At 50.6% G+C, this 25,990-nt stretch overlaps 3 protein-coding genes across 5 annotated transcripts; 1 reads left to right on the plus strand and 2 right to left on the minus strand.

Moving 5' to 3' along the window:
• Positions 1–4,395: 4,395 nt before the first annotated feature.
• On the minus strand, positions 4,396–17,279 carry JMJD6 (jumonji domain containing 6, arginine demethylase and lysine hydroxylase). Of its 2 annotated transcripts, XR_004254027.1 has the most exons (8): positions 17,115–17,279; positions 15,399–15,787; positions 12,404–12,690; positions 10,980–11,115; positions 10,744–10,882; positions 9,941–10,068; positions 7,531–8,302; positions 4,396–6,455 (listed from the first exon to the last, which is right to left on the minus strand). XR_004254027.1 is itself a non-coding variant. In XM_032199665.1 (7 exons), the coding sequence occupies exons 1-7, from the start codon at positions 17,241–17,243 to the stop codon at positions 8,266–8,268; spliced, it is 1,245 nt and encodes a 414-aa protein (XP_032055556.1). In that variant the 5' UTR covers positions 17,244–17,279; the 3' UTR covers positions 7,279–8,265. The 2 variants fall into 2 exon arrangements, 1 of the variants encoding a protein (XP_032055556.1); XM_032199665.1 differs by lacking the exon at positions 4,396–6,455 and having other exon boundaries at positions 7,279–8,302.
• A 231-nt stretch (positions 17,280–17,510) lies between these two features.
• Positions 17,511–19,833, plus strand: METTL23 (methyltransferase like 23). The gene is made up of 5 exons (XM_032199598.1): positions 17,511–17,860; positions 17,946–18,050; positions 18,490–18,727; positions 19,072–19,156; positions 19,486–19,833. Exons 1-5 carry the CDS (start codon positions 17,783–17,785, stop codon positions 19,652–19,654), a joined length of 675 nt encoding a protein of 224 aa, XP_032055489.1. The 5' UTR covers positions 17,511–17,782; the 3' UTR covers positions 19,655–19,833.
• Positions 19,834–20,142: 309 nt separating this feature from the next.
• On the minus strand, positions 20,143–24,204 carry SRSF2 (serine and arginine rich splicing factor 2). 2 transcript variants are annotated; one of them, XR_004254023.1, is made up of 5 exons: positions 24,122–24,204; positions 23,516–23,909; positions 22,815–23,125; positions 21,600–21,711; positions 20,143–21,084 (listed from the first exon to the last, which is right to left on the minus strand). XR_004254023.1 is itself a non-coding variant. In XM_032199599.1 (4 exons), the coding sequence occupies exons 2-3, from the start codon at positions 23,875–23,877 to the stop codon at positions 22,822–22,824; spliced, it is 666 nt and encodes a 221-aa protein (XP_032055490.1). In that variant the 5' UTR covers positions 23,878–23,909; positions 24,122–24,204; the 3' UTR covers positions 20,147–21,711; positions 22,815–22,821. The 2 variants fall into 2 exon arrangements, 1 of the variants encoding a protein (XP_032055490.1); XM_032199599.1 differs by having other exon boundaries at positions 20,147–21,711.
• Positions 24,205–25,990: the final 1,786 nt, after the last annotated feature.

Raw genomic sequence — 25,990 nt, forward strand, 5'->3', positions numbered from 1 at the left:
CTCCCCGAGCCCTGCCCACAGCCCCGGCCCCCTTCTCCTCCCACTCCCCGAGCCGGCCTCGACCGAAACCCGGAGGGATTTGGGGCGAGGGAGAGCCGGGGGAGGCTTCCCTGTGGTATCGGGGAGCCCCCCGCGGTGGGTGCCCCCCCAGCCCCAAAAATCGCAACCCTGGGGCTGGGAGGGTTTTTTTTTTGAGGGCCTTTCTGCGGGCTGCTCGCTCTCTGGGATCGCTTCACGCCTCGCAAAGCTCCCCGGGGAGGCTTTGTGGGATCTGGGGGTGGCAGCCGGGCTGCGGGCGATGCTCTTTGGGGAGCGTTTGCGCCTTTTTGGCCCTCGCTTGGGAGGTGCAGGGGCTGGGGTGGCAAGGGGAGGCTGTGCCACCCTCAGCAAGGGGCATCTGTGTGAGGGCACAGAGCATCGCTCCACCTGCCCGGGGGGCTGCAGGAGATGCCCACATTCCCCAGGCAATGCCCGAGCTCCCCAGGCAATACCCGAGCTCCCCAGGCAATGCCCAAGCTCCCCAGGCAATGCCCAAGCTCCCCAGATGATGCCCAAGCTCTCCAAGCAATGCCCGAGCTCCCCAGGAGATGTCCAAGCTCTCCAGGCCATGCCCACGGTCTCCAGGCCATGCCCGAGCTCCCCAGGTGATGCCCACACTCTCCAGGCCATGCCCACACTCTCCAGGCCATGCCCAAGCTCCCCAGGCCATGCCCAAGCTCCCCAGGCCATGCCCATGCCATTTTCCCCCTGCCCACAGCACCCTCGGGTGCCCCTGATGCCACGACACGAGCCGCGCTCGTACCCAGTGGGTGCTGGGGGCAGATGGGCTGCAGGAGCCTCCCCCCGGCACCTTGCTGCTGGGGGGGGCTGGAAAATGGGAATATTCAAAGCCTGGGTGCTGGGAACCCACCGTGAGCCGGCAGGGAGTCTGCCCAAGGGCTCGCCGGGTCCTCCCAGGCCCTGCTGCCGAGGATTTCCTGCCTCTGGGGACCGCGGGGAGGATTAGGCACCGGTCCGCGGGGCGGGCTGAAATTAGAAGGCCTGAGCTATTCCTGCCAGGGCAAAGCCAGCCCCAAGCTTTCTCCCAGCTGCACGCACGGGGAGCAGACATGGGAATGTGCCCCCAGAGCTGCCTCCAGGGAAAAGCTTTGGGAGCTGTCTGTGAGAGCAGAATTTCGTTACGGACGGGCTAAAAACAAGCCGGGGACAAAGAGGGGATTAAATCCCCAGGGTGGGAGGAAGGAAGCGAAGCCGTGATCCTCGCTGCCGTTTGTCTTTACTGGTAATCCTATCAGGCAGGCAACTGTCGGCGTATGGATAATTGTATTCTTAGTAACAATCGAGCCTGGCACTTATCCTCCCCTCTCCTGCTTTGTGGTTTGTGGGCGCTGATCGTCAGAGCTGCTTGAGAGCTCGGCCAAAACCTCCAGAGCCTGGTGGCATCTCAGCACCATTCAGCAGAGGGTGGGCTCAGCATCGTTTTTGGATGCATATTTGGTCCCTTCTCCTCCAAATCTGCTCTTTATCTCAGCAAAGCTACCGGCTTCCAGAAGTTTGACTCACCAGGAGGAAAAGCACGAGGCGCACGCCTGCCAGCCATGCTCAGCAGAGAAATACAAAGCAGCACGAGTGGCTCCGAGGGCAGTCGGATTGAAATCCTTCCTCAAGCTGAGTCCCCCTCTGGGGGACTCTGCCAGGGAGCAGCAAAAACCCACAAAAACCCACAAAAACCTACAAAACCCATGGCACCGAGGCTTTCGGACTGGCTCCCTGCTCCCCTGTGTGGGTGTGCGGTCGGATCTGGGGACAAGGAGGAATTTCCTCTCCTGCAGAATAGGGTCTGGCGGGGATGATGCCCCAAGCAGAACCCAGACCCAGCGTGCCCCGTGTGATGCCCTCTTGTCCCCTCTGTGGCTTTCCAGAGGCAATGGGATAGAGAAAACTTGCCCCAGTGCAGCCAGGATCCCACTGGCAGGGACGGAGGGTATCCGTATGGTTCCCCCATCAATTTACTCATAAAAATACACTGCTGTCCCTCTGAACTGCCACAGGGATGGGAAATCCACACGTCCAGCAGGGTGGGAGGCCCACAGAAGCTGGCGGCAGCTCCTTTGTGTTCCCAGGAGCCAGGCTTGGTGTCACCGAGAGGGTCTGCGAGACCACGGAGAGGGGGCTGCAACCCGACAGGGGGGTGAATGGGATCGGCTCCTGCCGTGCAGCATCCCAACAGCGGGATGAGCGGGATCAGCTCCCGCTGTGCTGGATCCCAACACAGGAATTAATGGGATCAACTCCTGTTGTGCGGCATCCCAACACCAGAATTAATGGGATCAGCTCCTGCTGTGCAGCATCGCAACAGCGGGATGAACGGGATCGGCTCCTGCTGTTACACCACGCGCTGCGGGGCCGGCTTGGTGCAGGGGGAGCGCCAGGGGGGCTCCCATGAGTGATGCTCTTCGTGGAGCTGCTCCCTGCGTGGGAGCCAAGCCGAACGGGCAGGCTGCCCTCTCTTGGGAGAAGCCCAGCTCTGCAGCAGGGAGCTGGCTGCAGCTGGGGGGGGTCCCATGGGTGCTCACTGGCAGAGCACCCTAATATAAAGGCTGCTGTGCCGCGGCCGGCTCTGCCCCCCAGCACACGAGCGGTGCAGCGCCTCGTCCAGGGAGCCGACTGTGCCCCCAAGTCATCCCAGATCCCATTTCCCTCCCAACGCAGCACGAGCACACACCGGGCCCATTGTCCGAACTGTTTCTGCAAGCCCCACTCATGCTCCCCACGTCCTCTCTGCCCTGCCACCAGAAAGCAGAAGCCATCTGGGGAAAGGGAAAGCCCTGGTCTTCAGCTGGCCCCAGCTTGGAGGCCACCAGCCCAGCCGAGTGCCCCGCGCTCACCTCCTCACACCCGGCCGTGCCCAAGCTCCGACGTGCCCGAGAGCTGCTCCGGCTCTCAGCCTGGATGCCCCGAGGAGCTCGGCTCACCCAGGGGTCCGAGCAGCACCAGGGAGGTGTTGGACAGGCCTGGCTTTCACTGGAAGGACGGATCCTGCTAAAGGGCTCTCTTGGGAGTGCTTGTTTTCAGACCTTCCCCCTCAGCACCCGTTCCTACCCCCCTGACCCAGCACAGCTGTTCCTTCACAGCCTTCAGGCCCACATTTTCCAGCGTAATCCCTAAACTACAGCAATATCCAAGCTCTCCAATGCCCCTCCTGCTCTCCCCGTGTGGCAGCCCCCAGCTCCAGGTCCCTGTGTCTATGGAGAGGGCACAACTGCTGAGGGCAGGCATCGCGCACAGGTGGCAGCTGCCAGCTCTCAAATCAGAAGGGACAGGGAATGAGTTGTTGTTTCACCCCCCCCCTCTTTTGGACACGTTTCCAGCCAGCTCCACCTGTCCCAGTTTGTGCTGCTCAGCTTTGAAAAGCAGTGGAGGCTCTGCAAACACATTAGTTTAATCCCAAACCATCCCAAATCACGCAGTCACTTGGTGCTGTGGCTAACACCCAGCTAGGAGTGCCATCCTGCAGGAACTCCAGCAGCGATTTGCTTTTACACCAAACTGGAAGAAAGGCACAAGGACATCAGCGAGGCGCAGCGCAATCAGCTCTCCACATCCCCACTCATAACCTTGTGTTGGCTCCCCAGGAGCAAGGAAAAGCTCCCCACGTGCTGTTGCTCTTGTTTAAATAAGATATTAGGCTGCAACTGTCACAAAAAGGAAGCCAGGTAAGTAAATCAGGGGAATAAAACCAAATCAAGGCCGCAGCGGCGCTGAAGGAGGTGCCCTCAGCACCTGCAGATTAGGAAGAACAAAGGGATTATTTTAAAGCTAAACGCACAAAGTCACCTCTCTCGGGAAAGAGAAGCAGGAGAGACGTTAGAACATTTCTACAGCGGCTCTGCACTGCTCTCAGCCACCACAGCTTGCTGGAATTGGGGCTTTTAAGCGCTGAGCACTGGTGCCCCCCGCCCCAGAGAGCCCGCACGAACAGAGGCTCGTCACTGAGCACGGCTGCCCAGAGCGAGGCAGCAGCCAGCAGAGGGTACCGACAGGGCACCGGGGGGAGAGCTGCTGAGAAGCGGCTGGAAAGGAGGAAAAAAAGCTTTATTTTTTAACCAACAATAAACAAGAGGAGTTCTTACATCGGTGTTTGGCGAGGGAAGGACAGAGGTTTATGTGGAAATCAGCAAACTTGTCTGTTGCCAACACAATTCTCCAGTGTTTCAATCCACAATATATATATAAATACTTCAAAAGCCTCCAGGCTGCGTCCCACACTCTTGTTTACCCGCAGCTCCTGTTTTTAACAGAGCTCAGTGACGAGGGACACCACCCTGCTGCAGGAAACACGGGTGCCCGTAGTCCTTTCAGACCATCATGCAAAAAGAAAAAGCGACCAGCAAGCAGGGTAATGCAAAATAATTGATTTTATTTAAAATAAAAAGCAAAACCACAATCATCCAAACAAGACAATTAAGAGTATCCCAGCTCTGCTGGACGGGGTGATAAAAGCAGCTAATGGCGGTGGCAGGGCTCGGGGCCGACAGCGTGACTGTCGAAGGAATCGGGTAAGCTTTTTCCTTTCCTTTCCCTTCGTGAGGGGAACGCCAAAACCTTGCTGTTCCAATGAGCCCAACATTTCAGGCATTTCAGCTCTGATTCAATCAACAGTCTCGCTTCCTGCCCCGCAATGGCTGGGGATTCGGGGAGGAGAAGGGTCTGGGTTAGCTATGAAAGAGGTCGCTGTCTTCCTTCTAGGCGTGCGGGGAGGCTGAGTGGAGCTGAGGAGACGAACTGGAGCCAGCCTGCGCTCGCTGGGAAGGGGAGGAAGGGAGGGCAGTGCCCAGGCAGGGCAGCGCCTCCTCAGCATCGCCTGCTCCCGGAGCGCTTGTGCAGAGAGCAGGCGCTGGGTTCGGTGTGCATGCTCACAGCAACAGCTCCGTGGGGCTATGAGTTAATTTCCTCCTGACATATCGGAGCAGACGAGCCCGTGTTGGTGACCAGAGATCACAAAGCCCTTAGGTTTTGCCAGGGCAGGCAGAACACTGGCACCAACACACCGCTCGGAGAGGAAGCCCACGGAACAAACCAGCACATGGCTCTCTCAGGCCGGGCAGTGAGGCAGCCCCACGGCACCCAGGGGAGGCTGACAGCCCCTGCTGGTGCTGCTCTGGGGCTCTGGGAAACGAGGGGCTCGCTGGGCCTGGGCACAGCCCGCAGCAGCCTGCTACATGCAGGGGCTCCACAGTACACAGACGCTGGGGTTGAGGCATCAGAGCCATGGGAAGCACAGCACGGAGAGGTGAGAGCACAAAACGCACTCTCCACGGTCAGCCTCCCACAAGCAGGGCTCTAGGCACAGGGGAGCTGATTTTTAACTCCGTGCCCAACACACGTGGCTTGGGAAGAGGGCCTGGAAGCACCCCCACCTTCCTGCAAGGCCAACTCCCTGCTAGGAATAACGAACCCAGCCGATTTTAAAAGAAATCCTGATCTAGCAGGACCTCCTGGTTAGAGCAGGCCATGAAACGCCACCAGTTAAACCCCGGTGAGACAAAAAGCCTCATTCTGCCCCAGCTGACGTACCACAGAGCAATTCTGGAAGGGCCACCAGAGAACGCCCCAGGGCCAAAACTGCTGAACAACATCCCTGATGTTTTCTGCTAGGAAAAGCTAACGCCAGGTTAGGAAGCCTCGGCTTGCTCGGTATTTCTGGAACACTTCTTGTGGGAGGAGGATGTCAAAGCACGTTACAGTTAATACATTTCAGCCTCACAACACCCCTGTGAGGTAGGTGTTTTCCTGTCTACAGAGACAAAGAGAGGCTCATCAGTCTGGTCGAGGCAAGAACCTTTAAGAGGAAGACCCAGAGGCCCCAGGAGCTGCAATTCCCATGCTGCCTAGGCACACACAGCCTCATGGCGTATCACAGAGCGCCTCGTGGAGCAGTCAGCACGGTGTTGCTGGTATCCTGATGCCTGCGGCCCGTTTCAAACACATTTCCTTGTGAAGGACGTCACGTTTACACAGGCTGTGAATTGAAATGGTTTTATTCCACACCACGACGAGCTCACAGGCACGGAGGAACACTCTGCGCTCCCCATCTTCCCGCTGTGCTTCTGGGGGAAGAGGCATGGGATTCCCGGCGCAGTGATCAGCCTTCCAAGCATGCTTCAGGTTTTCAGATGGCAAAGCTGAACCCAAAGCTGAACCATGCAGCCAAACAGCAGCAAGCTACTGCATGAGCCATCTTCCATACGTACTAACCATCAAGCCACCAAGGAGGGCAGGCAGCCTTGCTCCAACAGCAGGTGGTTGTTTAATAAGGGCTCACCTCACCAGGACAGAGCTGAGTGCTGAGCCTTCGCCTCCCGAGGCCACTATGTTCTTCCAAAAGGCAGCAGCTGAAGCCTGTTCTGTCTAGGAAGGACTAAATGGGTTGTGCAGGCTCCCAGGCTGTTCAACTGGGCAGGAAAAAAAAAAAAAAAAAAGGCAACCTTGGCCAGAAATGCTAGAAGTTTGGGAAGTAGTTTCCTGGAAGAATCTGCAGCACTGTATGGAGCAAGCATGCTCACGTATGTCTGGCTATCACAGGAAATTCAGGAGTCAGGACAGCTAAGGAATGCACCACTAAACCTTCACTCCCTCTGTTTTTTCATCACACTGCTCCGACATAACTGACTGGTACAGAAGTTTCAGAAACAGAGATCCTGATGAATGGAGTTAGGATTCCCTCGTACAACAGGATATGGCCCAGTCTCCAAGAAAGGAGAGAGCATTTAAATAGGAAGAGACAGGCTTGAAAACAAAACAAAAACCCCAACAGAACAGACAAGCAATGTTCTGGCTTCCATCAAACCCAACAGAAAGAAAGAACTGTAAGAAAGTCATAATTAAAGACTGCCAATCTGCTTCTTAATCCAGCTACCAGTGCCTGGGCCTTCATGATTAGTGAATGTGACCGTTTCTGCTTCCAGGTTTCCTCTCCTAAAGAAGGATGGCTGATGTGAGCTCCAATCCTACCTCCTGGGTCTCAGGAGAGCACCCAAGGAAGCATCCCAAACTACAGCTGGCTTCTGGCTGCGCTGCTCAGATCGAGAAGGATCACCTCCTCACCTCCTTGCAGCATACCTCTGGCAAGACAGACCTTGCTGCTGACACTACCAGCACAAGCCCCTGCGAAAGAAAGCAACTCCAACAGATCCCTTGGGGATGAGCGCTTCACCTGGCATAACAGAAATGCACCTAACACAGACTTAAGCATCATATTGCATTTTTTTTTTTTTAAAAAGCATAAAACAACGTCCCCCCTCCCAGTCCTTTAAAATTGGCACTGCAAGGTCTGGAAATTTCTGAACCCATAGCCTCAAAGAAAAGCCGTTTATGTTTGTGAACTGCACTGGCCTGAACAAGCCCACGGCCTTGAAACTGTTCAGTATTTAAAGCCCAACAACTGTTGTTGCCATGTGAGTCAGCCTGACTTTGTCAGTTGGTACCCAGTGCTAAACATCACACCTGCACCTAGAGGAGCGTAATTACCTGCAAACACTGACTTTTCTCCCTCGTTTTTGCTGTGCAAGAAACTCCAGGATTCTCCTGCTCCATCGAGCTTCCTATGGCAAGGTGCTAGTGCATCTTTGTTACCACACAGAGCAGAAGTAAACCGCCTGCTGCTGGTTAGTGTGTCACACCTTTGATGCACGCGTGGAGGTAAGGGCCACAAAAGATGCTTCAGGTAGGTGGCCACCTCCATGGAAGTTGCTTCAGCATTTGGAGCATCCGTACCACCTTCCTTTCCTGAAATTCTGGTGCGAGATCTGCCAGACGTTCAGACGGGCCAGAAGGGCTGGTGTTCCTTTCCTCAAGTGTACAGGACAACATGTAAACATATGACAGTGTCAAAGCAAGGCAGGTTTCTAGGTTTACCTGCTGGTTTTAAAAAGAGTTCTTTAAAAACTGACCGTTGTCTTCCTCGCCAGTTATGTGAACCATTAAATACTCGGCGTGTCCTTACCCAAAGATGGGCTCTTAGTGCACTCACTTGGGGCGCGGAGGGGACAAAGCATTGCACAATAATGGAGGTGGGGAGTTCCCCTTTCAGTTAGTAAGGAGCCAACCTTCGACAGCACGTAATGAAGATGGATGTTTGGACTGAAGAGTGACAAACAAACGTAAGGACCGTGAGAAACAGGAGCAGAGGGGGGTAGAACAGAGCTGGCTGGCTGCTAACGGAGCTTCAATCGGCAGCTGCCTCTAGGCGGGTGCTGTTATCTCTCAGGGGTAACTGCGGCCTCCACAAGATTCCCTAATCCTGTCAAAAAAAGGTACAACTGCCTGTCATCAACTATAGCATTTCCCCTCATACCAGGGCACAAGATCACAACATGCAGGTTAATTGTATGATTTTACTTCCCCCGTGATCGTACAGACTAGGTAAGATTCTGTGCTTGAAACTATTTCTGTTAACTGATCCGTCACACAGCTGGAGCAGAAATCCCACCCATCCTCACGGAGAGGAACAATCAACATTCAGGAAGAATTAAACCTAGAAAGAGGAGGTGCTAGGCAAGGTGCTAATTTTTAATACTTAAGATAATCAAAATGTGAAGGGCAAAGAACAGAAAAACACACAGGACTTTCAGCAGAGCAGATCTGCACACGTGGTCTGCTTTTGCAGCTTTATTTAAAGCAGGGGCTGCATTATGATTTGTTATCACCTGCTGCTTGTTCCCTGCCTGAAATCACAACTGTCTGCTGAAATTGGATTTGACAGCACTGTGACAAATTATTAAAACCTCTAGGGGAAAATAAGCAGTCAGCACAGCTCACTCCAACTGTTTAAGGATGCTCTGCACTTTAACTCAATTGTATCCAGCTACAAGCAACTCCTGAAAACAAGAGAGCAAAATATCCCAGCCAGAAAAGTGGCAACACGGACAGGAGCAACCAGGTCTTTAGGCAGTACCTGGCCTAATAGGTAGGGTGTAAGGCTGAGAATCTGGACTTTCTCTGATAAATTACTTTTGCACAGCCTCTCTAGCAGACCACGCACTAAGTCACCGCAGCACTTGTACCCGTGCCAAACCTGGAGCATCCAACAGCTCAGGAACTAGACAGCACCCTAGTGCAGGCAGGCAGCTATTGCAGGAGCACTGGTTACCCAAACCACCAGGAGTTAGTTTGCTTCAGAATTTTGGCAAGCTTCTCTTGTATGAGGAAAAATGCTTCATTTAGCAAAGACTTTCTGTGTTTGTTCTCCCCTGCAGTATACTCAGTTTCCTACTGTTTCTCTGTTTTTAGCCTGACAACTCAGAACTTCCTCATTAATTTTACCCCCCAACAATTATCTATTCTTGGTTCTGCAGCATTAGTATTCCCTCCATCCATCTTGACTGATGAGAAGCTTGCTTTTTTTTTTTTGAACAGGTAAACACAGACATCTGTGATTTTAGATGAATTCTGCCTTTAACTGATAAAAGAGTGCACCAAACTGAAGTAATACAAGCCACAATGAAACAAGAGACACCATACAAGTACTTGAAGGTTTTCTGTTTGGACAGCAAGACATCTGAAACAGAGTCTGGCCTGACCATTCCGTAACTGTTCACTCATTATTTGTGCTCTAAAGGGAGCAATTACAATACCCCACCTCTCCCATTAAAAAATATGCCTTCTCTATTAAAAAGACAACTAGAAAAAGTAATAAAACTGTTTATTAAATAATGTAGAAAATTCATTTTCTTTTTAAAAACACCAAGAATCTTAGTTTTCAGTTTGGAGCAACTTCATGGAAGGAGGGTATCACCCCTAGCCAACGGTGTCACACCCCCTAAGGATCCCCTTGCTCTCCACCCCTCTACTCAGCTCAGGACTTGTCCTATCCTACTGACAGCTCTGCCCTGCATTGTCTTTTGTTTGTTTAAAAGGAAAACAGTTGCCATCGGGTCACCTGGAGGAGCTGCGCTCTTTGCTGACACAGTCGTCTTGGGAAGTCGTGTCGCCGTTACCCATCATACTGCACGTTCGCCTCTTTTTCCTCCGGTGCATCATGCCCTCTGTCTCGGAGCCAGAGTCACACTGAAATGTGAAGAGATGACCAGAATTCAGAGAAACTTGGTAAAATGTTTGTGCTACAGAATTCAGCACAAGAACTGCCTCAGCAACCCAGAATAATGAACAGTCAAAGACCAGTCTAGATTAAACACATGAAATCAATTTTAAATTTAGTGATCAAAACCCAGAAACTGGCACGTTCTTAGATTTGGTCGTTGGCTAATGCAGCTTGGTGGCAAGACAACTGATGCATACAGTTTGGCTCCTAGAAGGATCTAATCATCTAAGAGCAGATTCAGCACTTTCTGACGTGTTTATGCCACTACAGTGAAGAGACTAACCGGCAGTCTCTGTTCTGGACCTCAATCCCCCTTCCCATTTGAAAGGCATCCAGTTTGCTGCCATTTTATACAAGCATGGCTTAGCAAAATGTGACAGATTTATATATTAGAGAAGCACAAATCAAAGAAGCCAAGTTCATTTCCCAACACAAGGATGGGCTTCAGCAGACAGAACCTGCTGGGAGCACAGATTCTTCCACAGTTTTTTTAGTTGCTTTCTAAAAAATTCTTCAGTAAGATGTGAATCTTAGGATATGGATTATGATTCAAGATAACACATGATCAGGTACGTAAATAACCAACTGCAGAATACAGATTACCTACTATAGTTTAAAAAAAAAAAAATCAAACCCATTACCTCTGAATCAGAGTCGGAGGAGCTAGAACTTGAGGAGCTGGACGAATCACTAGAGCTGTCAGAAGCAATACCAGTAGATTCCTGGAGATCAACCGAATCAGCCAAGGCTGCCAAGTCAGGATGCTCCTGCTTTAAGATCCTAAAAACAGTTCAAACATCAGCATTAACCCTTGAACAGTAACAGTTTTGCTTCCCTGTTTTAGAGAACACAAAGAGAGAGTTACTAACTCTCTTACCTGTACCACTTCCGTGACAGCTTGGGTCTCCCTCTTACTGTCTTGTGCCACACCACGGGGAAGTTGGTGCAGCTGGCAAAGTTCTGCGTGATGGCAATCGTCGTGTCAAGATTAAGAACCACGTGCCACCAGCCACCTGTAAACACAACACCAGTGACTACTTCTGGCTACGCAGCAGAAAGCACGCTGGAGAACAGCCACGCATCTTTTGCCCCACAGGAAATTAGACCTCATCTCCTGAGCCCAGGTGAGTTTGCCACAGGGTCTTCTGTCCTCAGTCTTATTTCAGGATTCGTTCCAATCCTCTGCATGTTCTTATTATAGAAGGCTGCACAATGCTCTGAGCAAGTCATCCAGCTCGTGAACAGTACTTAAGATCTGACTCGACAGCAACACACTGGCTGCTGACAGCATATTTAATAGAGCCATTGTAACCCAGACAGCACAGAGATCCTCTCTGTTAAGCTAGGGAACACTTTCCATGCTGAATTAGTAAGGTTCTTATGATCACAGACCAACCTTTCATTTAAAAATAGATGCAAATTGGTTCCCCACACAGAACAAAAATAGGCAGCAATGTTCCTACACCCCACTTATAACCTCATAAAAAGACTACGGTTTAATGGAAACCGACAGCTACAAAATCCTAACAGAAGGTACACCGAGGAGTCACTAATAACTGCCAAGACAATCACAAGGCACCCTTCAAACATGAAGTCAGCTATTAGAGCCGAGCAGGGTGGATAGATGCTATGTGGCATGCTGCACAGAAACAATGCAAGATTTAGGGGTTGGAAGCTAGGCGCTGAACTCACCCACTCTATCCACTAGCCACCTCACCTCCTAGTTACAGTGGGGACACGCTGCACAGCCACCCTCCAGGAACAGCATCCTTATCAGATCTTTCTTTAGCTTTTGATTTCAAACACCAGATTAAGCATAACCACAGAGAAGTGGGCGGAATGCGTCAGTGGCTTCAAGTTCTTTTCCCACAGCCAAGAAAAACACATATGCAGTCAGCCTACCCAGGCTACAAAATTCACTAATGAATTTGGTACAGTGTGTATAAACTCAAATATTTTTTGTCTGAGCGTTACTAATACTCAAACAGCTCTATTCTTTTATGCTTCCATCTCTTCTTATTTATGTAATTTAGTTCAGGATCACATTCCCATGATTCTGCAACTCGATTCCCATTTGGTTTGCCATCTGCACCACACGCAATCCTATGCTATAGGCCATTTATACGTCACGACACTCCAAAAACCACTGAACAGTCTCAAAGAGGGCCTCACAATATATAGTCCTCTCTTTGCTAAGAGATGAGCCACAAAATAATCTGAAATATTCTCTTTATCTCTATTATATACGTTAAAAACATGCTTTTCTCTGCCAGATTCACTTACCAGAGATACTGTACGTACCTGGTACAAAGACCGTCTCGCCTGGTTTCTGTAAGATTTCCAAGGGTTTGAACTCAGGGGGCCAGTTGGGGAGCTGTGTCCTGGGATAGATGACGTTGAACCACGTGATAGCTTCATCCTGCTGGTTCCCTCCCTCCTCTCGCGTCACTTTGATCAGCTCTCTGGGGGTGCTGGTGGGGAACAGGCACCAACGCTTGTGTCCCTGGACTAAGGCATTCCACGCGCTAGTTCCCAAGGGGTCGATGTGAATTCCTGTGCCAGACCGAGGCGGGCCCATCACAAACCACCTGCACGGAGAGGAAGAAGAATTCCTTTAGTCAGAAAGCAAGTTGCTGCCTTCTCTTTTCCTCACGTTTCGACAGGCATTTACAGCTGTTCAGTTCTCATACCAGTTACCTCAATTGCTTTCTTCATTTACCTTCTTGAGATTGTTAGGCTCAGGCTACAGCAAATGATATGACATGGGTTTAAGCTAAGAACCAAAATGAATCAGGACAGGAAGATCTCTAGGCCAAGACAGTAGATAGCTTTGTAACACAAAATACAGCTATGAAACGTAAGCAGTTCTTCAAGAAAATACACACTGGCCTCAAGGTTTAAGCCTTCATGTTTTTGCAGCAATGTTTATGAACGTGGTTAAGTCACAACAGCCCGCATCAGGGTTCTTGCTATGCAAGAGGATGCTCCTAAGCCTCTGTTTTTCTAAAATTTGCTACTCATAAATAGATCCAGAACTACAGAACAATGAGGAACAAACAAAAAGCGACACAAAGAGGAGAGTGAAGTTATGCAACCCAGGCCTGCCTCTGTGCCTTCTGTTCATGTACAAAAGGCTTTTTATTCCTATATTTAACTCGCTGGGGCTTATTCTTTTGTGGCAATTCAGGATTTGGTGTGTATATTCTCATTCCCAATTTGCAAAGCTTGTTTCTCCCTATGATGAAGTTTAGCTGCTACAGATATTTAACAGCAGCAGCACCTCCAATCGCTGCATAACAGAACAGTAAGACCTACTATACCAGATAAACCAGGGTAAGCCAGGTGATTTATTACCACACAGCAGGAGGAAGAAATGGCAGCAGCTGTTTAGAGGGAAAAAACTACAAAACCATGGATCTGAGTCTTCTTCCACTAAGACCTCTCCACTGGGTGGCTGACGGGCACTGATACTGAGCAAGAGGAGCTCAAACGTTCAAAAAATACCACCAGGCACAGAACTCTCCATCTCCCTTCCCAATCCAGGTATAAATTCAGCAGCAAACTCACTGTTTGCTAGCACCGACTATAGGACTAAGTTTTGTTAGCACACTGGGTACTTCCTGCTTCATGAAAGCACCATAAAAACCAGGCCGTTTGTCACTTCTCTTGTCAGAATTTACACAGGGAAGGCCTTTAAATTCTTCCTTAGCAACACTCTCACTTACCAGCATCTTTCTGCAGGAATTTAGTTTATGATGAACATAACCCAGTTGGCCACACCAAATTTACCATTAAAAACTTCAAGGCCTGTAATGTCAACTTAAAACAAATGACAGCAACATCATAAAAATCCCCCGAAACAAAACAGCTACTTCAGGGAACAGCTTCCAAGAATTACTGCCCTTATTTTAAGGAGGAACAACTCCAGTGAAGATGGCCTAAAAGGCACGAGTTCTCATTTAAGACCTGTACACTACCACACCTCTCAGCCCAGAAGTCAATCTGTAGAGCTCACGTCTTGATCACATGGTTGGAAAGCATCACTTCTGGTTGATTTTTCCCTTGTGGCACTGAACTACTGAATAATCTTCAACCATTTCTGCACCTAGATGAAACTTCTACCCCCGGGAGGCATCAGATGTGCTCTACTGCATCACTTGTCTCAAAAAAGTGAGACCAAGCTCACATTTTCCAGAGCAAGGTATAAGAATTATGAACACTAAGCTCACAAGCGACGAGCTCAGCACGTGTCTGTAGGTGGGGAGGGCATGGGATAAGGAGTATCAGTGTGAGTCACTGCTAGGTTACCTGGTTTATCTCTAACCCTGATAAACCATTCCCTGTCCTGTCAGAGCATTCAGTTACTGCTGGAGACTGCACCCACCCTGCTTTCGCATCTGATCCCAGCAGCAGATGCTCTAAACTCATGATAAAAGGTTTGGTTACAACTTTGTAAAGACACCTGCTCTTAAACAGAACTGGTTTCACACTTCACTCCTGAAGAAGCACAACTGAACTATTACTTCTACTCTTATTCATTACTTGTTCTATTATATTTAAAGAACAAAAACCCATCCGCATCAGAGCCTCGTGTCATTCAAAGGGCAAGGCTTTCTCTGACAATTATAACGTGGCTATAAAGGCTTTAATTACTTGGGAACGTTCAGCTTATTCTATGCCATGAAGCACTACATTAATGCAAATGGCGATTACTTGAGCATCTACTAGCCAAAATACCAGGTTGCTGCACCTGGCTTCAGGAATCAAGTGCCAACTCTTCAAATCAGATGCAAAAAAAGATGGGAAAATATTGTCCTGTATCCCCTGAAGGGAAGCTAAGAGCCAGCCTCCACACTTCATACTAATATAGCTTAAGATCTTTACCTTGAAAGGACTGACTCATAATTAAACCAATTCCCACACTGCACATGAGCCACTGCAGCAAAGCCCAGGAGCTAGTCCTGAGGTACTTGAAAATGCGAAGGCCAGCAGGCAATGTCACACGCAGCAAGAAAGGAATCTTCATAGCTTTCGGGAGCTAGGTCCCTATTTATTTAAATCACACAAGTGAGGCAAACTAATTAAAAAAAATAATAATTACACCGGTGACAGGGCCAGAAGCCTCAACATACAAACCAGCTCTTCCCTTCTTCTGGGTTCCAGGCACGTGCTCGTTTCAGAACAGCTGATAGAAAACTACAATTGCTTTATTTTAAAAAAAGCGGTACCTATGCAGGAATACCTAATGATGGGGAAAACACCTACTTGTATGTTGGTGTCTCTGTACCATACACACCTGTACGGAGGCCTTCGTTTCTCCCCCGCATACTGGAACAGGTCATCAGTGAAGAACTTGGGCACTTTGTAGTCCTCCAGGAGTTTCCTGCGCTTGGGATGCTCTCCGTAACTGCTGTCAAATATGTACAGCGGGCTGTCGTCGCGCGTGGTCTCCATGTACTCTATGTAGTATTTCATCTTCATCTTCACCGAATACCCGTCGTTGTCCTCCCCGCATTTGAACTTCTGGTTCCTGTACTTGCGTTTCAGCCGTTCCAGAGTCCACTTCTCCTGGGCAGACCAGCCCACCTGAGCATTCAGCAGGACTACGGGCTTGTAAGGCTTTTCGTAACGCTCCACGAATTCTTCCACCGTTAACTGGAGCGCATCTGCCCTCTCCACGTTATCCTGGGGAGCCGAGAGGGGAACACGGAGAATACAGAAGGTTGGGACAGCCTTTAACATCCCCGAGCTGCGCTCTCTGCATCGGCGCGGAGGCGCTCACACTTCGTACCACGCACCACGAGGACATGGAGCTGCCTGTGTGTTATTTTAAGCTCCTGGAGGCTGCAGCCCTGCTCTCCGTGCCCAGCGGTAACACCAGCAGGCTGAGGCAGCGTTTGGCACCAGTCCCCAGCACGGTAACTCCCTGCCCTCTGGGCTTACAGACCCTCACCCTATTTCAGGGCTCACTGCTCCCTCCTTGCCCCCTTCTCCCGCTGCTCCCTGAGGGAAGGAAGGAGAGAGGAATTGGGGAAGGAGAGAGCACATGTGCTCCCCCTCGAGCTTCCACAGCCAGCACATCTCAAGGGCAGCTCCAGCCTCCGGTACAGGGAGCTCCTGGGCTCCCTGTGATTCCCCAGCCCCCAGCTTCCCCTCTCCCCCCAATTCCTTTCAGGGTCCCACTACTCCCCTCAGGTCCCCCTCAGCACCCTGTTGCCCTCAGCCTCCTCCCACCCCCTTCAGCCCCCCCCCCAATTCCTTTCAGAACTCCCTCATCCCCCCCCCTTCCCCTCAGAACCCCCCTCTTCCCTTCAAGAACCCCCCCACTTCCCCCCATTCCCCTCAGGACCCCCCCCTACTCTCTTCAGGTCCCTCCTCACCCCCTCAGGCTCCCCCCAGTGCAGACTCCCCCTTCCCCTCAGGACCCCCTTCCCGCTCCCTTTGGGACCCCCTGACCGCCCCCATTCCCTCAGAGCCCCCCCAGCTCCCTTAAAGACCCCCTCCCGGCTTCCACCCTTCCCATCAGGACCCCCCTGGTTTCCTCCCATTCCCTTCAGGACCCCTCCACGCTTTTTACACGCCCCCTTATCCCTCCCCCTCTCCATCAGCCTCCCCCCCTTTCCCTCAGGACCCCCCTCCCGCTCTTTCGGTGCTCCCTTCACCCACCCCCCCCATTTCCCCTCAGAGCTCCCTTATTTCCTTCAGCCTCCCACCCCCCATTCCCCTCAGGACCCCAACATCCCCCTCAGAGCTGCCCCCCCAATCCCCTCAGGACCCCCCCCCAATCCCCTTCAGACCCCTTTCACCCCCCCCAATCCCCTCAGAGCTCCCCTATTCCCCTCAGAGCTGCCCCCCAACCCCCTCAGGACCCCCTCCCAGCCCCCCATTCCCCTCAGGACCTCCCTCAATCCCCTCAGGATCCCCCTCACCCCCTTCAGGACCTCATTTCCCCCCCCAAAATCCCTTCAGGACCCCGTTTCCCCCAAAAAATCCCCTCAGGGCCCCCCCTCACCTTGCAGGCGGCGGGGCTGAGCGGGAAGGTCTCGCAGTAGTTGTGCCGGGTCCAATCGAGCGAATCCTTCAGCTCGGGCCGGGCGCTGCGCTTCGCCTCGCGGATCCGCTTCTTGCTCTTGTGGTTCATGGTCGGCACCTGAGGGGGTCCTCGAGACCCCCCCCTGCCCCCCCCCCCCGCCGTGCGCGCGGCCCGGCCCCGCCCGCACCTTCCAGAAATTTCACCCCCCGGCCGCCGCCGCCGAGAGCCCGCCCCCGCCGCGCTCCCATTGGCCAGCCGCGCCGCCGTCTTCCGTCACGCCTCGCCCGCTGATTGGGCGGAGAGAGGGAAGGAGGGGAAAGAGGCGCGGCGCGGCGGCCATCTTGGGAAGGGCGGTGCTGGCGGCGGGCGGGAGGGGAGAGGAGGCGGCCTAGCGGGGCGCGCCCGGAGCGGGAAGGGCCGCCTGCCGCCCGCCTCGCCGCTTCCCCTCGCCTCCCCCTCAGCCTCCCGGGGCCAGCCGGCCGCTCGGTGGGACCGTACGGGCTGAGGCCATACTGCGGCCTAGCGCCGGGCTTCGCGGAGGCGAAGCCATCCCGGCGGCGCTCCGCGTGAGGCAGCAACCTGGCAAGGCTGCCATTGGCCAGCGCCTCCCGCTGCCGTGACGTGGCGGCGGCCGATTGGGCGAGGCCATGGCGGAGCCGCGGCGGTTCCGGTTCGCGGAGGAGGGGGGCGGGCGGCGGGAGGCGCTGACGCTGCGCGTGCCCGAGGTACCGGCACGGGGGGGGGGGCGGGGAGAAGGGAACCGGGGGGGAGCAGCGGGGGGGTCCCGGTTTTAGCGCGGTCGTGTTGCAGGTTCCCGACCGCCGCTACGGCCTCTACGTCTGGCCCTGCGCCGCCGTGCTGGCACAGTTCGTCTGGTCCCGGCGGGGAGCGCTGCCCGGCCGCAGGGTGCTGGAGGTAACGGGGGAACGGAGGGGGGGGCCCCAGGGTGCTCCGAGCACCCCAGGTGGGGGCGGCGGGAGAGGGCGGGCGGTGAAAAGCATGAGAATTGCTGTAAAATGGGCCTCGTGCGATGCTTTGCTTCACAGGCAGGGCAGGGGAGCCCTCCTGCAGCTCCTAGAGCCCCACTTCTGCAATTAATTGCTTAATTAATCAATTGCTTAAACTGCTTAAATAATTAATTAATCAAATTAATCAGCTACTCAGACAAGCCCCCAAGCAGTTACCAGTTACCCCTCAGGTAACTGCTCTCTCTCCCTGAGGAGCATCTTCCCTGAGCCGCAGGGTGTGAGGGGCTGTGGGGCAGCAGGACGCCCCACCACCACCACCACCACCCTTCCCCCTCCTACGTTCCCCCTCGTTCACGGAATCCCTCACGGAACCCCTCTCCTTCCAGCTCGGAGCAGGCGTGAGCCTCCCCGGAATAGTGGCTGCCAAGTGCGGGGCCGAGGTGCTGCTGTCGGACAGCGAGGAGCTGCCCCAGTGCCTGGAGAACTGCCGGCGGAGCTGCCTGATGAACGCCCTGCCCCACATACCCGTTCTAGGCATCACCTGGGGGAGGATGTCTCCCCAGCTGCTCTCTCTGCCTCCCATAGATGTTATTTTAGGGTCTGATGTCTTTTTTGACCCAAAAGGTAGGGTGACACTCTCAGGTGGCTTTGGTTTGGGACAAAATGCAAGGACTTCTCCTTTCCAAACACTGTCAAAAAAAATCAAGTGTCAGATTTTTACAGGGATACTGTAAATGAACTTGTTATTCTTGGGGTAAGCAATATGAAACTATCATAAATACTACTGGAAGATAAATTATCAGAAAATTGGAATAATTAGCTAACTGCTCAAGGCCATCCTTCTCAAATTTCTCCTACAGATGCACTTTACTTTGATTTTCAACCACTGTTTCATATAAGCAGACATTTAACTACTCTATGAATCTGGAGACTAACGAAGACTGCTTTATCTCCTTCCAACTATGCAGACTTTGAAGATATTTTAACTACAGTTTACTTCTTGCTGGAAAAGAATCCACAAGCTCAGTTCTGGACTACTTACCAAGTCCGAAGGTAAGCATTTTTGTACGTGTAGGACTGAGAACTTTAATCCTGCCTCAGCTCGTTTACATCACCAGAGAATGCCAACTTCTCAGAGACACAACTGCACTGATTCCAAAGGCTAAGCTGCTCTCAGACTGTGAATCAGGTTGGTATTAGCCAAATAAATCCTGGGAGCATCAGATAAAAGCAGCTGACCCCAGGTTTATTGTCGAATAGAGAACAGTAAACAAACTCAGTGTTGGGGCATCATATTTAACTTTGGTGACAGCCTCCTCTAATCCCTGCTGAAGTTCCCCACTCAGGTTTTGTTTTCACGCATTGACGTTCCCTCCCCTCAGTGCTGACTGGTCTATCGAGGCTTTGCTCTACAAGTGGAAGCTGAAGAACACCCCCGTTCCGTTACATTCCTTCGGTGCAGACAAAGAGCACCTGGCCGGCTCTTCTCTACCAGGCAGACATACAATTGAAATGATGATCATCTCACTGGCAAGATCAGATGGTACTTAAGTTTATTCCACTTGTTGGTTCCAATACAAGATGATATTTAACTTTTACTTTAGCATGGATCTGCAGAGAACAGTCTGATTTACAGCAAACCTCATGCGTATTTTTTTGGGAAGCAGACCCCCTCAGCAGTACTTAAAACATGCATTGTAAAAATAAAGCTGTTCATTTGTTTAACTATGGCTTTTGAGAAATTTGTCCTCCTTCCCAAAGACCATGTAATAGTTCAAAAGACTCAATTCCATTATGTAAGCCACTACACAACATAGCTTAACAACCTGACAATCCACAAGATCCAACTTAAATTCACAACTTCAGCTATGAAGAAAGGTTAACCGCACTCTTTCAAGATAAAAAAATATCCCCTTAGGATCGGTTGCCCAGGACTGAAGCTCTTTCCTGAAGGTTTGTATACAAAAAGCCAGTCCCTTTGTTTTTAAGTGACTATGTAGACTGCTGTTAGACACGCAGTCCTGGAACACACAAGCTCCTCAGTTTGTAGAAAAGTACTTTTAATCCTCAGTCAAGCCAGATTGCAAGTATTCAGATCTTCCCATTCCCGTTAAAACATACATGCATAAAGTTAACAAGGCATTACAATAACCCTTGACATGTGACAGTTGACATTACAATTCAGTTGGTATCCAAATGAAGAAGAAAAAATCATTACTGTAAGATTAGCTACCATCAAGCAGCAGCCTGTTGAGGCAGGGCAAGCACACAGCAAATGCAATTAGTACTGCTCAGTGCGTATCTTCCATAACAATGTCCAACAGACCTGTCTGATTTCATGTTTATCATCTGGTGTGCAACACTAGTCATACAGCATTCGGGTTAGTCACAATACTAGTAAGTTTGCCCATAGTAACTTAAAAGCAACCCCAGTGGATAAAATTTAGAAGCAGTAGAATGCATTCAGTTACTATATAGAAGTTAAACATTGACAGTATAATTGCAGAAATCTTTTCAAGCTAAAAATAAGCTGACTCGGACATTACGTTGAGAAAAGTTAACACAGAAAAATGTTTAATATTAACTACAGAGACAGTGGGTATAGTACAGGATGTCTTAAGCAAAAGATACACCAATCAGTACTTACAGAGGAATGAACCATTTCTTTCTTAACATTACATTTCTCAAATGCAAGTTCATATATGCATGTTGGCAAGATTTACCATTCTGGAAAAAATAAGGTGTGTATATCATCAGCTAGATGTGCTCACTGTATGCTCCGTTATTTTTATGCAAGGCCCGGGTGACTGGAAGTGCAGTTGTCAGGCATTTTAATTAACTGGACAGCCATTTGTTTCTGCACGACAAGGCATCGTTACACAGGAGCAATCAGGAGAAAACAGGAAACAGCCAAGCACTCTGCACTGCAACACGCCACCTTAACAGCTAACCAGCATTACTCAACTGCTACACAACTGCGCCTAGTGCACAAAAATACATAAGAGAAGAGATTAGAATTGAGTCTGATAAAACAATCCTTTCAAACATCAACTGTCACCTGAAAAGATTTCTACCAATTTGGATTTGAAGATACTATTTGAATTCAAAGTAAAAAAGCATTTACAGTAAATTTCAAATTGTAGTTTTGCAGATTTTTATTTAAGTAATAAAGACAAAATTGAGCATACTTTCTTTCCTTCTTTTTTTTTTTTGACAGTTAGCTACTCAGCATGTAACAGCTGCATATTTCCTCAGTATGAAACTTGAGGCAGCAAGTTGCCATCAGTTTAATTTCAAATAAAAGTCAGCACTATATAAACAAAAATGAAGTTTTACCTCAAATATCCAAGCCAATAATGAAATCGGTAGTCGTTCACTTCACTAAATTACAAGAAATTTGAATAACAGCAACAAAATGGCACATAAAAATGTAAAATCTGCCACTTGAGGCGCAACTTAAACAAGTAAAAAGTTAGACAAAATGTTACAAAATAACCTTTTCAACAGCTGGTTGCTCGGGCCAGGGGTCTCTCCCATGGACTGAAGACTCAAGCGATCTTTTCCCCCCAAAGGCGTCCTTTAGGTAGGCTCTCATTTATCTGATGCATCTAGGTTTGAAGAAAGAAGAGTTCAGCTAGGTTTCTAACCTTGTGTGTTTGTTTTTTTCACTTGTGTGGATGACTTCACATATATTTCTAGTTGTGTTTCAACTGGCTTTGCCTAATTTCTTAAAGTTTTAGGAATTACCACAGTGTTCCACCTCCCCCCAGGTGTTGCTTTAATTCAGAGGCCAAATGTAAGGTTCTGCCGAAGCATTAAGTTACAAAGAAGAATAAGCATCAGGCTGTAGGTTGAGCCACCATTAACTTGAAACCAGCCTGTTTAACGATAAATTATTAACAGTTAAATAAAAGTTATATAAAAGTTATAAATCTAACACTGCTCAATAAAAACTTAACTAAACTCTAATTAGCATTCAAAACAAAGTGTCACTACTTTGGCTACAATTATCTAACTTCAGAGCTAGCTCAGGCCCTTTCCTTTTAAAAAATAGGACCAAACAGTTTGAAGGGTTAAAGACACACTATCCTTTCCCCACCCGGTGTGTATCCTTAGAAGCCTCTTCAAGTTGTCCACTTGAGGAAAAATTAAGTTTCCGTTGATTTCTCGTTGCAATGAATTTGCCACTTTTCTAGAACAGTTACCTCCAGTCAGTATAACGGCCACTGAACCGATCTTCCATTATAAAAGGATAGTGTATCTTTAACATTTAAAGACAAACCTGCTCCAACACACGCCCACAGAAACTGGTCCCTGGAGGATCAGCCAAATCAGTTAAAATCTGCAATACTGGCCAATATTCTTTTAGCAAACAGGAGACCGCAGCTTTAAAGGGGAAAATGCAGATGTTGGATAAATACAGTAAGAAATAGTCATTTTCATCATAGGTTGCGTCTCATACAATATTTTATTAAAATCAAGCCATTAATCTCTCAACAAAACATGAAAATTTTCTGTGTAGAAAGCCCTTTGGTATTAATTTCCCTAAACCAATAACCAAAAAGCACTGCTCAAGAAAGAAAAAAAGCTAACAACGTGCCCCATTAGGATCCACTTGGTTCAGGCTATTAATGCTAAAAACTACCCAACACCCCACTGAAGTGCTACAATAAAGTAACATGCAAGGTGTGCTGATCCCGAGGTACATTACCATTTTCCTAGGAGGATACAGCTCCTTCTTCTTCCGGAGACTTGGGAGGGCTCTTAGACCTGGATCTGGAGTTGGATTCCCTCTTTGATGCAGGTGGAGGGCTTCTAGATCTAGACCGAGATCTTGATCTGGACCGGGATCTGGACACAGACGAGGACTTTGACTTGGATCTCCTGGCAGATCTGGACTTGGATGTGGAGCGAGACCGAGAGCGTGTGCGGGAGCGGGATTTGGACCGACTGTAACGAGACCGACTGCGGGACCTAGAGCGGCTCCTGCTCCTAGATCGGCTGCGACGGCGTCTTCTAGGGCTAAAACATAACAAGAGAGGGGGGAAAAAAAGTGCGTTAAAAGTCGAACGCAGGCGGCGCAACAGTCTGCCGCGACTACTTCGGGACAGGGCAGGCGAAACGGGCCCCACGTGGGCGAGAAAACGAGTTAAGAGGGCGCCATTGTTCAAGAGTGAGTGGCCGGGGGCTAAATCTAGTAGCGAGAGAAACCCTCCCGCTCCCAGACAACTCCACGAGACAACTCCACGTGCTCTCAGTGCCAACCCCCTCGCTCCCTCCCCAGGTCGAAACTCACTTGGGAAGGGAAACAAAACGAAGCAGCCCCACCGCACACACACGTGTATCAGCCGGGGCTCCTTGCCTTGCTCCTGAGACACCGCCGGTCCCTTCCACCCTCTTCCAGGCGCTCACCTGCGGCTGCGGCGGCCGTAGCCGCTGCTCCCATAGCGGCGTGGCGGCGGCCCCCGGCGGCTGTGGTGCGAGTCGGGGGGCCGGCCGTAGCGGGCCATCTGCACCCGCAGCTCCCGGCCATCCAGCACGGCCCCGTCCATCGCGTCCATGGCGTCCTCGGCGTCGCGTTTGTCGTGGAAACGGACGAAGGCGAAGCCTCGGCTCTCCTTAGTGTAGCGGTCCCGGGGGATGTAGACGTCGCCGACCCGGCCGTATTTCTCGAAGACCCTCCGGAGGGTGTCCGGGGAGGTGCGGTAGGTCAGGTTGTCCACCTTGAGGGACGTCATGCCCTCCACGTCCGGCGGGGGGCGCCCGTAGCTCATGGCGGGCAACGACCCCCGAGGGGCAGCGGCGGCTGAGGAGAAGAAACCCGAAGGAAAGCGGCGTGTGCGTGTGGGGAGCCGGCAGGAGGCGGCGCGGCCCGGCGCGCGAGGGGGGGGAGAGGCCTCACAGCGGCCTCACAGCACATAGAGGGGAGGGGAGGGAAATAAAAATAAAACAAAAAAACGCGGAGAAAGGAAAGAGAAGAGCTCCTCAACGGGGAGACGAAGGGGGGCAGGCACCCACCTCGGGGCTCCGGGAGGCGGCCGAGGGCCGGAGCGGGGACGAGGCGCCGGCAGCCACCGCCCGCGCCCGCCGCTGTGAGGAAATGAGCGGGGCGCCGCCCGCGCGCGCCTACTTAACGCCACAAAATGGCCGCCGCCGCCCCGGAAGAGAAATTAGGGGGCGGTGGTGGGGATTCACCTCTCCCCGACGCTTTTTAAAATCTTTTTTCTATTTTTTTTTTTCTAATCAGCCGCCCTTCCCGGAGGCGGAAGGTGGAAATTTAGTGTTTAAGTGCCCGGCTCGCCGCCGTTTTAAAGCGGCCGTTGAAGGCTGCTGTGGCGTGACCCGGAAAGAATGGGAGGAGGCGGGGAAAATTTGAACGATTTGTGCTGAAAACGGCCCAAAATCGGAAATAAGCCGAGGGTTGGCTATTCTAAGGGTGGGAGGGAGAGGGGTGGGCAACCCCTACCGTGTGGGAAAACAAAATAATAAAAAATAAACTTAACGAAGGGAAGCGCCCCCCGTGAGGGAGGGGGGAGGTGACGGTTTAAAATGGCGGCCGCTGAGGGGAGGTGAGGGGGGAGGCAGCGTGCGGGGCTGCGGCTGGGCCCGGCGGGCTGCCCGCTGCTCCGTGCCGCCTCCTCCTGCCCTCGGCTTCCCCTAAAAAGAGGGAACCTTCCCCTAAAGCCGCCCCGGTTTGCTCGAGCTCCTGGCCACGCTGTGGTGGGGGCACGAAGCGGGGTGCTGGTGGAGGGGAGTGGGTGCCCCTCGGGCACGCCTCAGGCACTGGGACGCTCCTGGCACTACGGCGGTTTCCACCCGGCGTGTTGAGGCCTGGGGGAATCAAAGCTGAGAAATATTGGAGCTTTAAGCTGCTGGTGCCGTCGGATACGCTGAAAGTTTGTGTCCAGGCAACGTGCGTGGTGAAAGCGGAGCGAGGGAGATCTGCCCTTGTGGAAGGAGGGCAAACAAGTTCCCTGGGTTTTGCTAGAGAAGTCATAAAAGCCCTCCAAGTTGTCACTCTAGGCACTCAATAAAAGCCACAAACATAAACTGCAATATCTACTTCGTAAAACAACACTGGATCTTTCTACTCATCTGTTCTGAAATCCCTTATTAATAGAAATAAAAACACAGTATTGGTATGAGTAAAGAGAAAGAAAAAAGGAGAAAGCAATTTCAGATTTAGTATTAAAATCCTTATTCTTACTGTAATTGTGTTTAATAAACTTTTTTATTTACACTGAAGTACAAAATAAAATTGCATGGATACAAACCCAGAAGCAATGATTTGTTTCTTGCTACAAAGGAATTAAATAACCTAGCTTTTTAAACATACTTTATTGCTTCATGCTATATTGTTCTTTTCCTGCTCAGATAGTTTTGATTCAAAATTTTCTGATTCATCTGCTGAAATCCTTCAAAATCCTATCTTTCCAACAATTTCCTTAAAATGACACAAGGAGCTTCCTCTGTTTCTTTTCTCCTTATATTGATTTGAAGTGAGTTTCACAATAAGTTCAAATCGATATAACCTACTGTGGCCAGCACACCAGCTCAATTTTCCATGTAGCTGGGTGAATGTTTTTGCTAGTACAAGGGGAAAAAAGCAGCGTGAGTGGAACACAGTGGCTAGAGGCATTGGAAACATGCAATTTATTTTTTTTTAAATGACAGCTTAAAGTAACCATAAAAGCTGGATCTTAAAAATCCAACTGAACTGTACATACTTAATGTAGGAAAATAAGTTAGCTTCACCTGAATTAAAAACAGCACCTTGATATTCTCATTTCATCTTTGTAAAGCGGCTTCTGCATGGTTCCATTGACTTTTTTCAAGTAAAAGTTGTTTAAAAGGTAAAATTTACATTTTTAGAAAATACAACTCAAG

Source organism: Aythya fuligula, chromosome 18 (assembly GCF_009819795.1).
Source record: "Aythya fuligula isolate bAytFul2 chromosome 18, bAytFul2.pri, whole genome shotgun sequence".
Lineage (NCBI taxonomy): Eukaryota > Metazoa > Chordata > Aves > Anseriformes > Anatidae > Aythya > Aythya fuligula.

Coding starts and splice junctions, on each gene's coding strand:
- JMJD6 (XM_032199665.1), bottom strand. CDS start 17,243: ATGAACCACAAGAGCAAGAAGCGGATCCGCGAGGCGAAGCGCAGCGCC. Junction 10,883..10,979: donor CTGTCACGGAAGTGGTACAG/GTAAGAGAGTTA, acceptor AACTGTTTTTAG/GATCTTAAAGCAGGAGCATC. Junction 8,303..9,940: donor AAAGAGCGCAGCTCCTCCAG/GTGACCCGATGG, acceptor TTTTTTTGACAG/GATTAGGGAATCTTGTGGAG.
- METTL23 (XM_032199598.1), top strand. CDS start 17,783: ATGGCGGAGCCGCGGCGGTTCCGGTTCGCGGAGGAGGGGGGCGGGCGG. Junction 18,728..19,071: donor TGTCTTTTTTGACCCAAAAG/GTAGGGTGACAC, acceptor CCAACTATGCAG/ACTTTGAAGATATTTTAACT. Junction 19,157..19,485: donor ACTACTTACCAAGTCCGAAG/GTAAGCATTTTT, acceptor CCCTCCCCTCAG/TGCTGACTGGTCTATCGAGG.
- SRSF2 (XM_032199599.1), bottom strand. CDS start 23,877: ATGAGCTACGGGCGCCCCCCGCCGGACGTGGAGGGCATGACGTCCCTC. Junction 23,126..23,515: donor TACGGCCGCCGCAGCCGCAG/GTGAGCGCCTGG, acceptor GTTATGTTTTAG/CCCTAGAAGACGCCGTCGCA.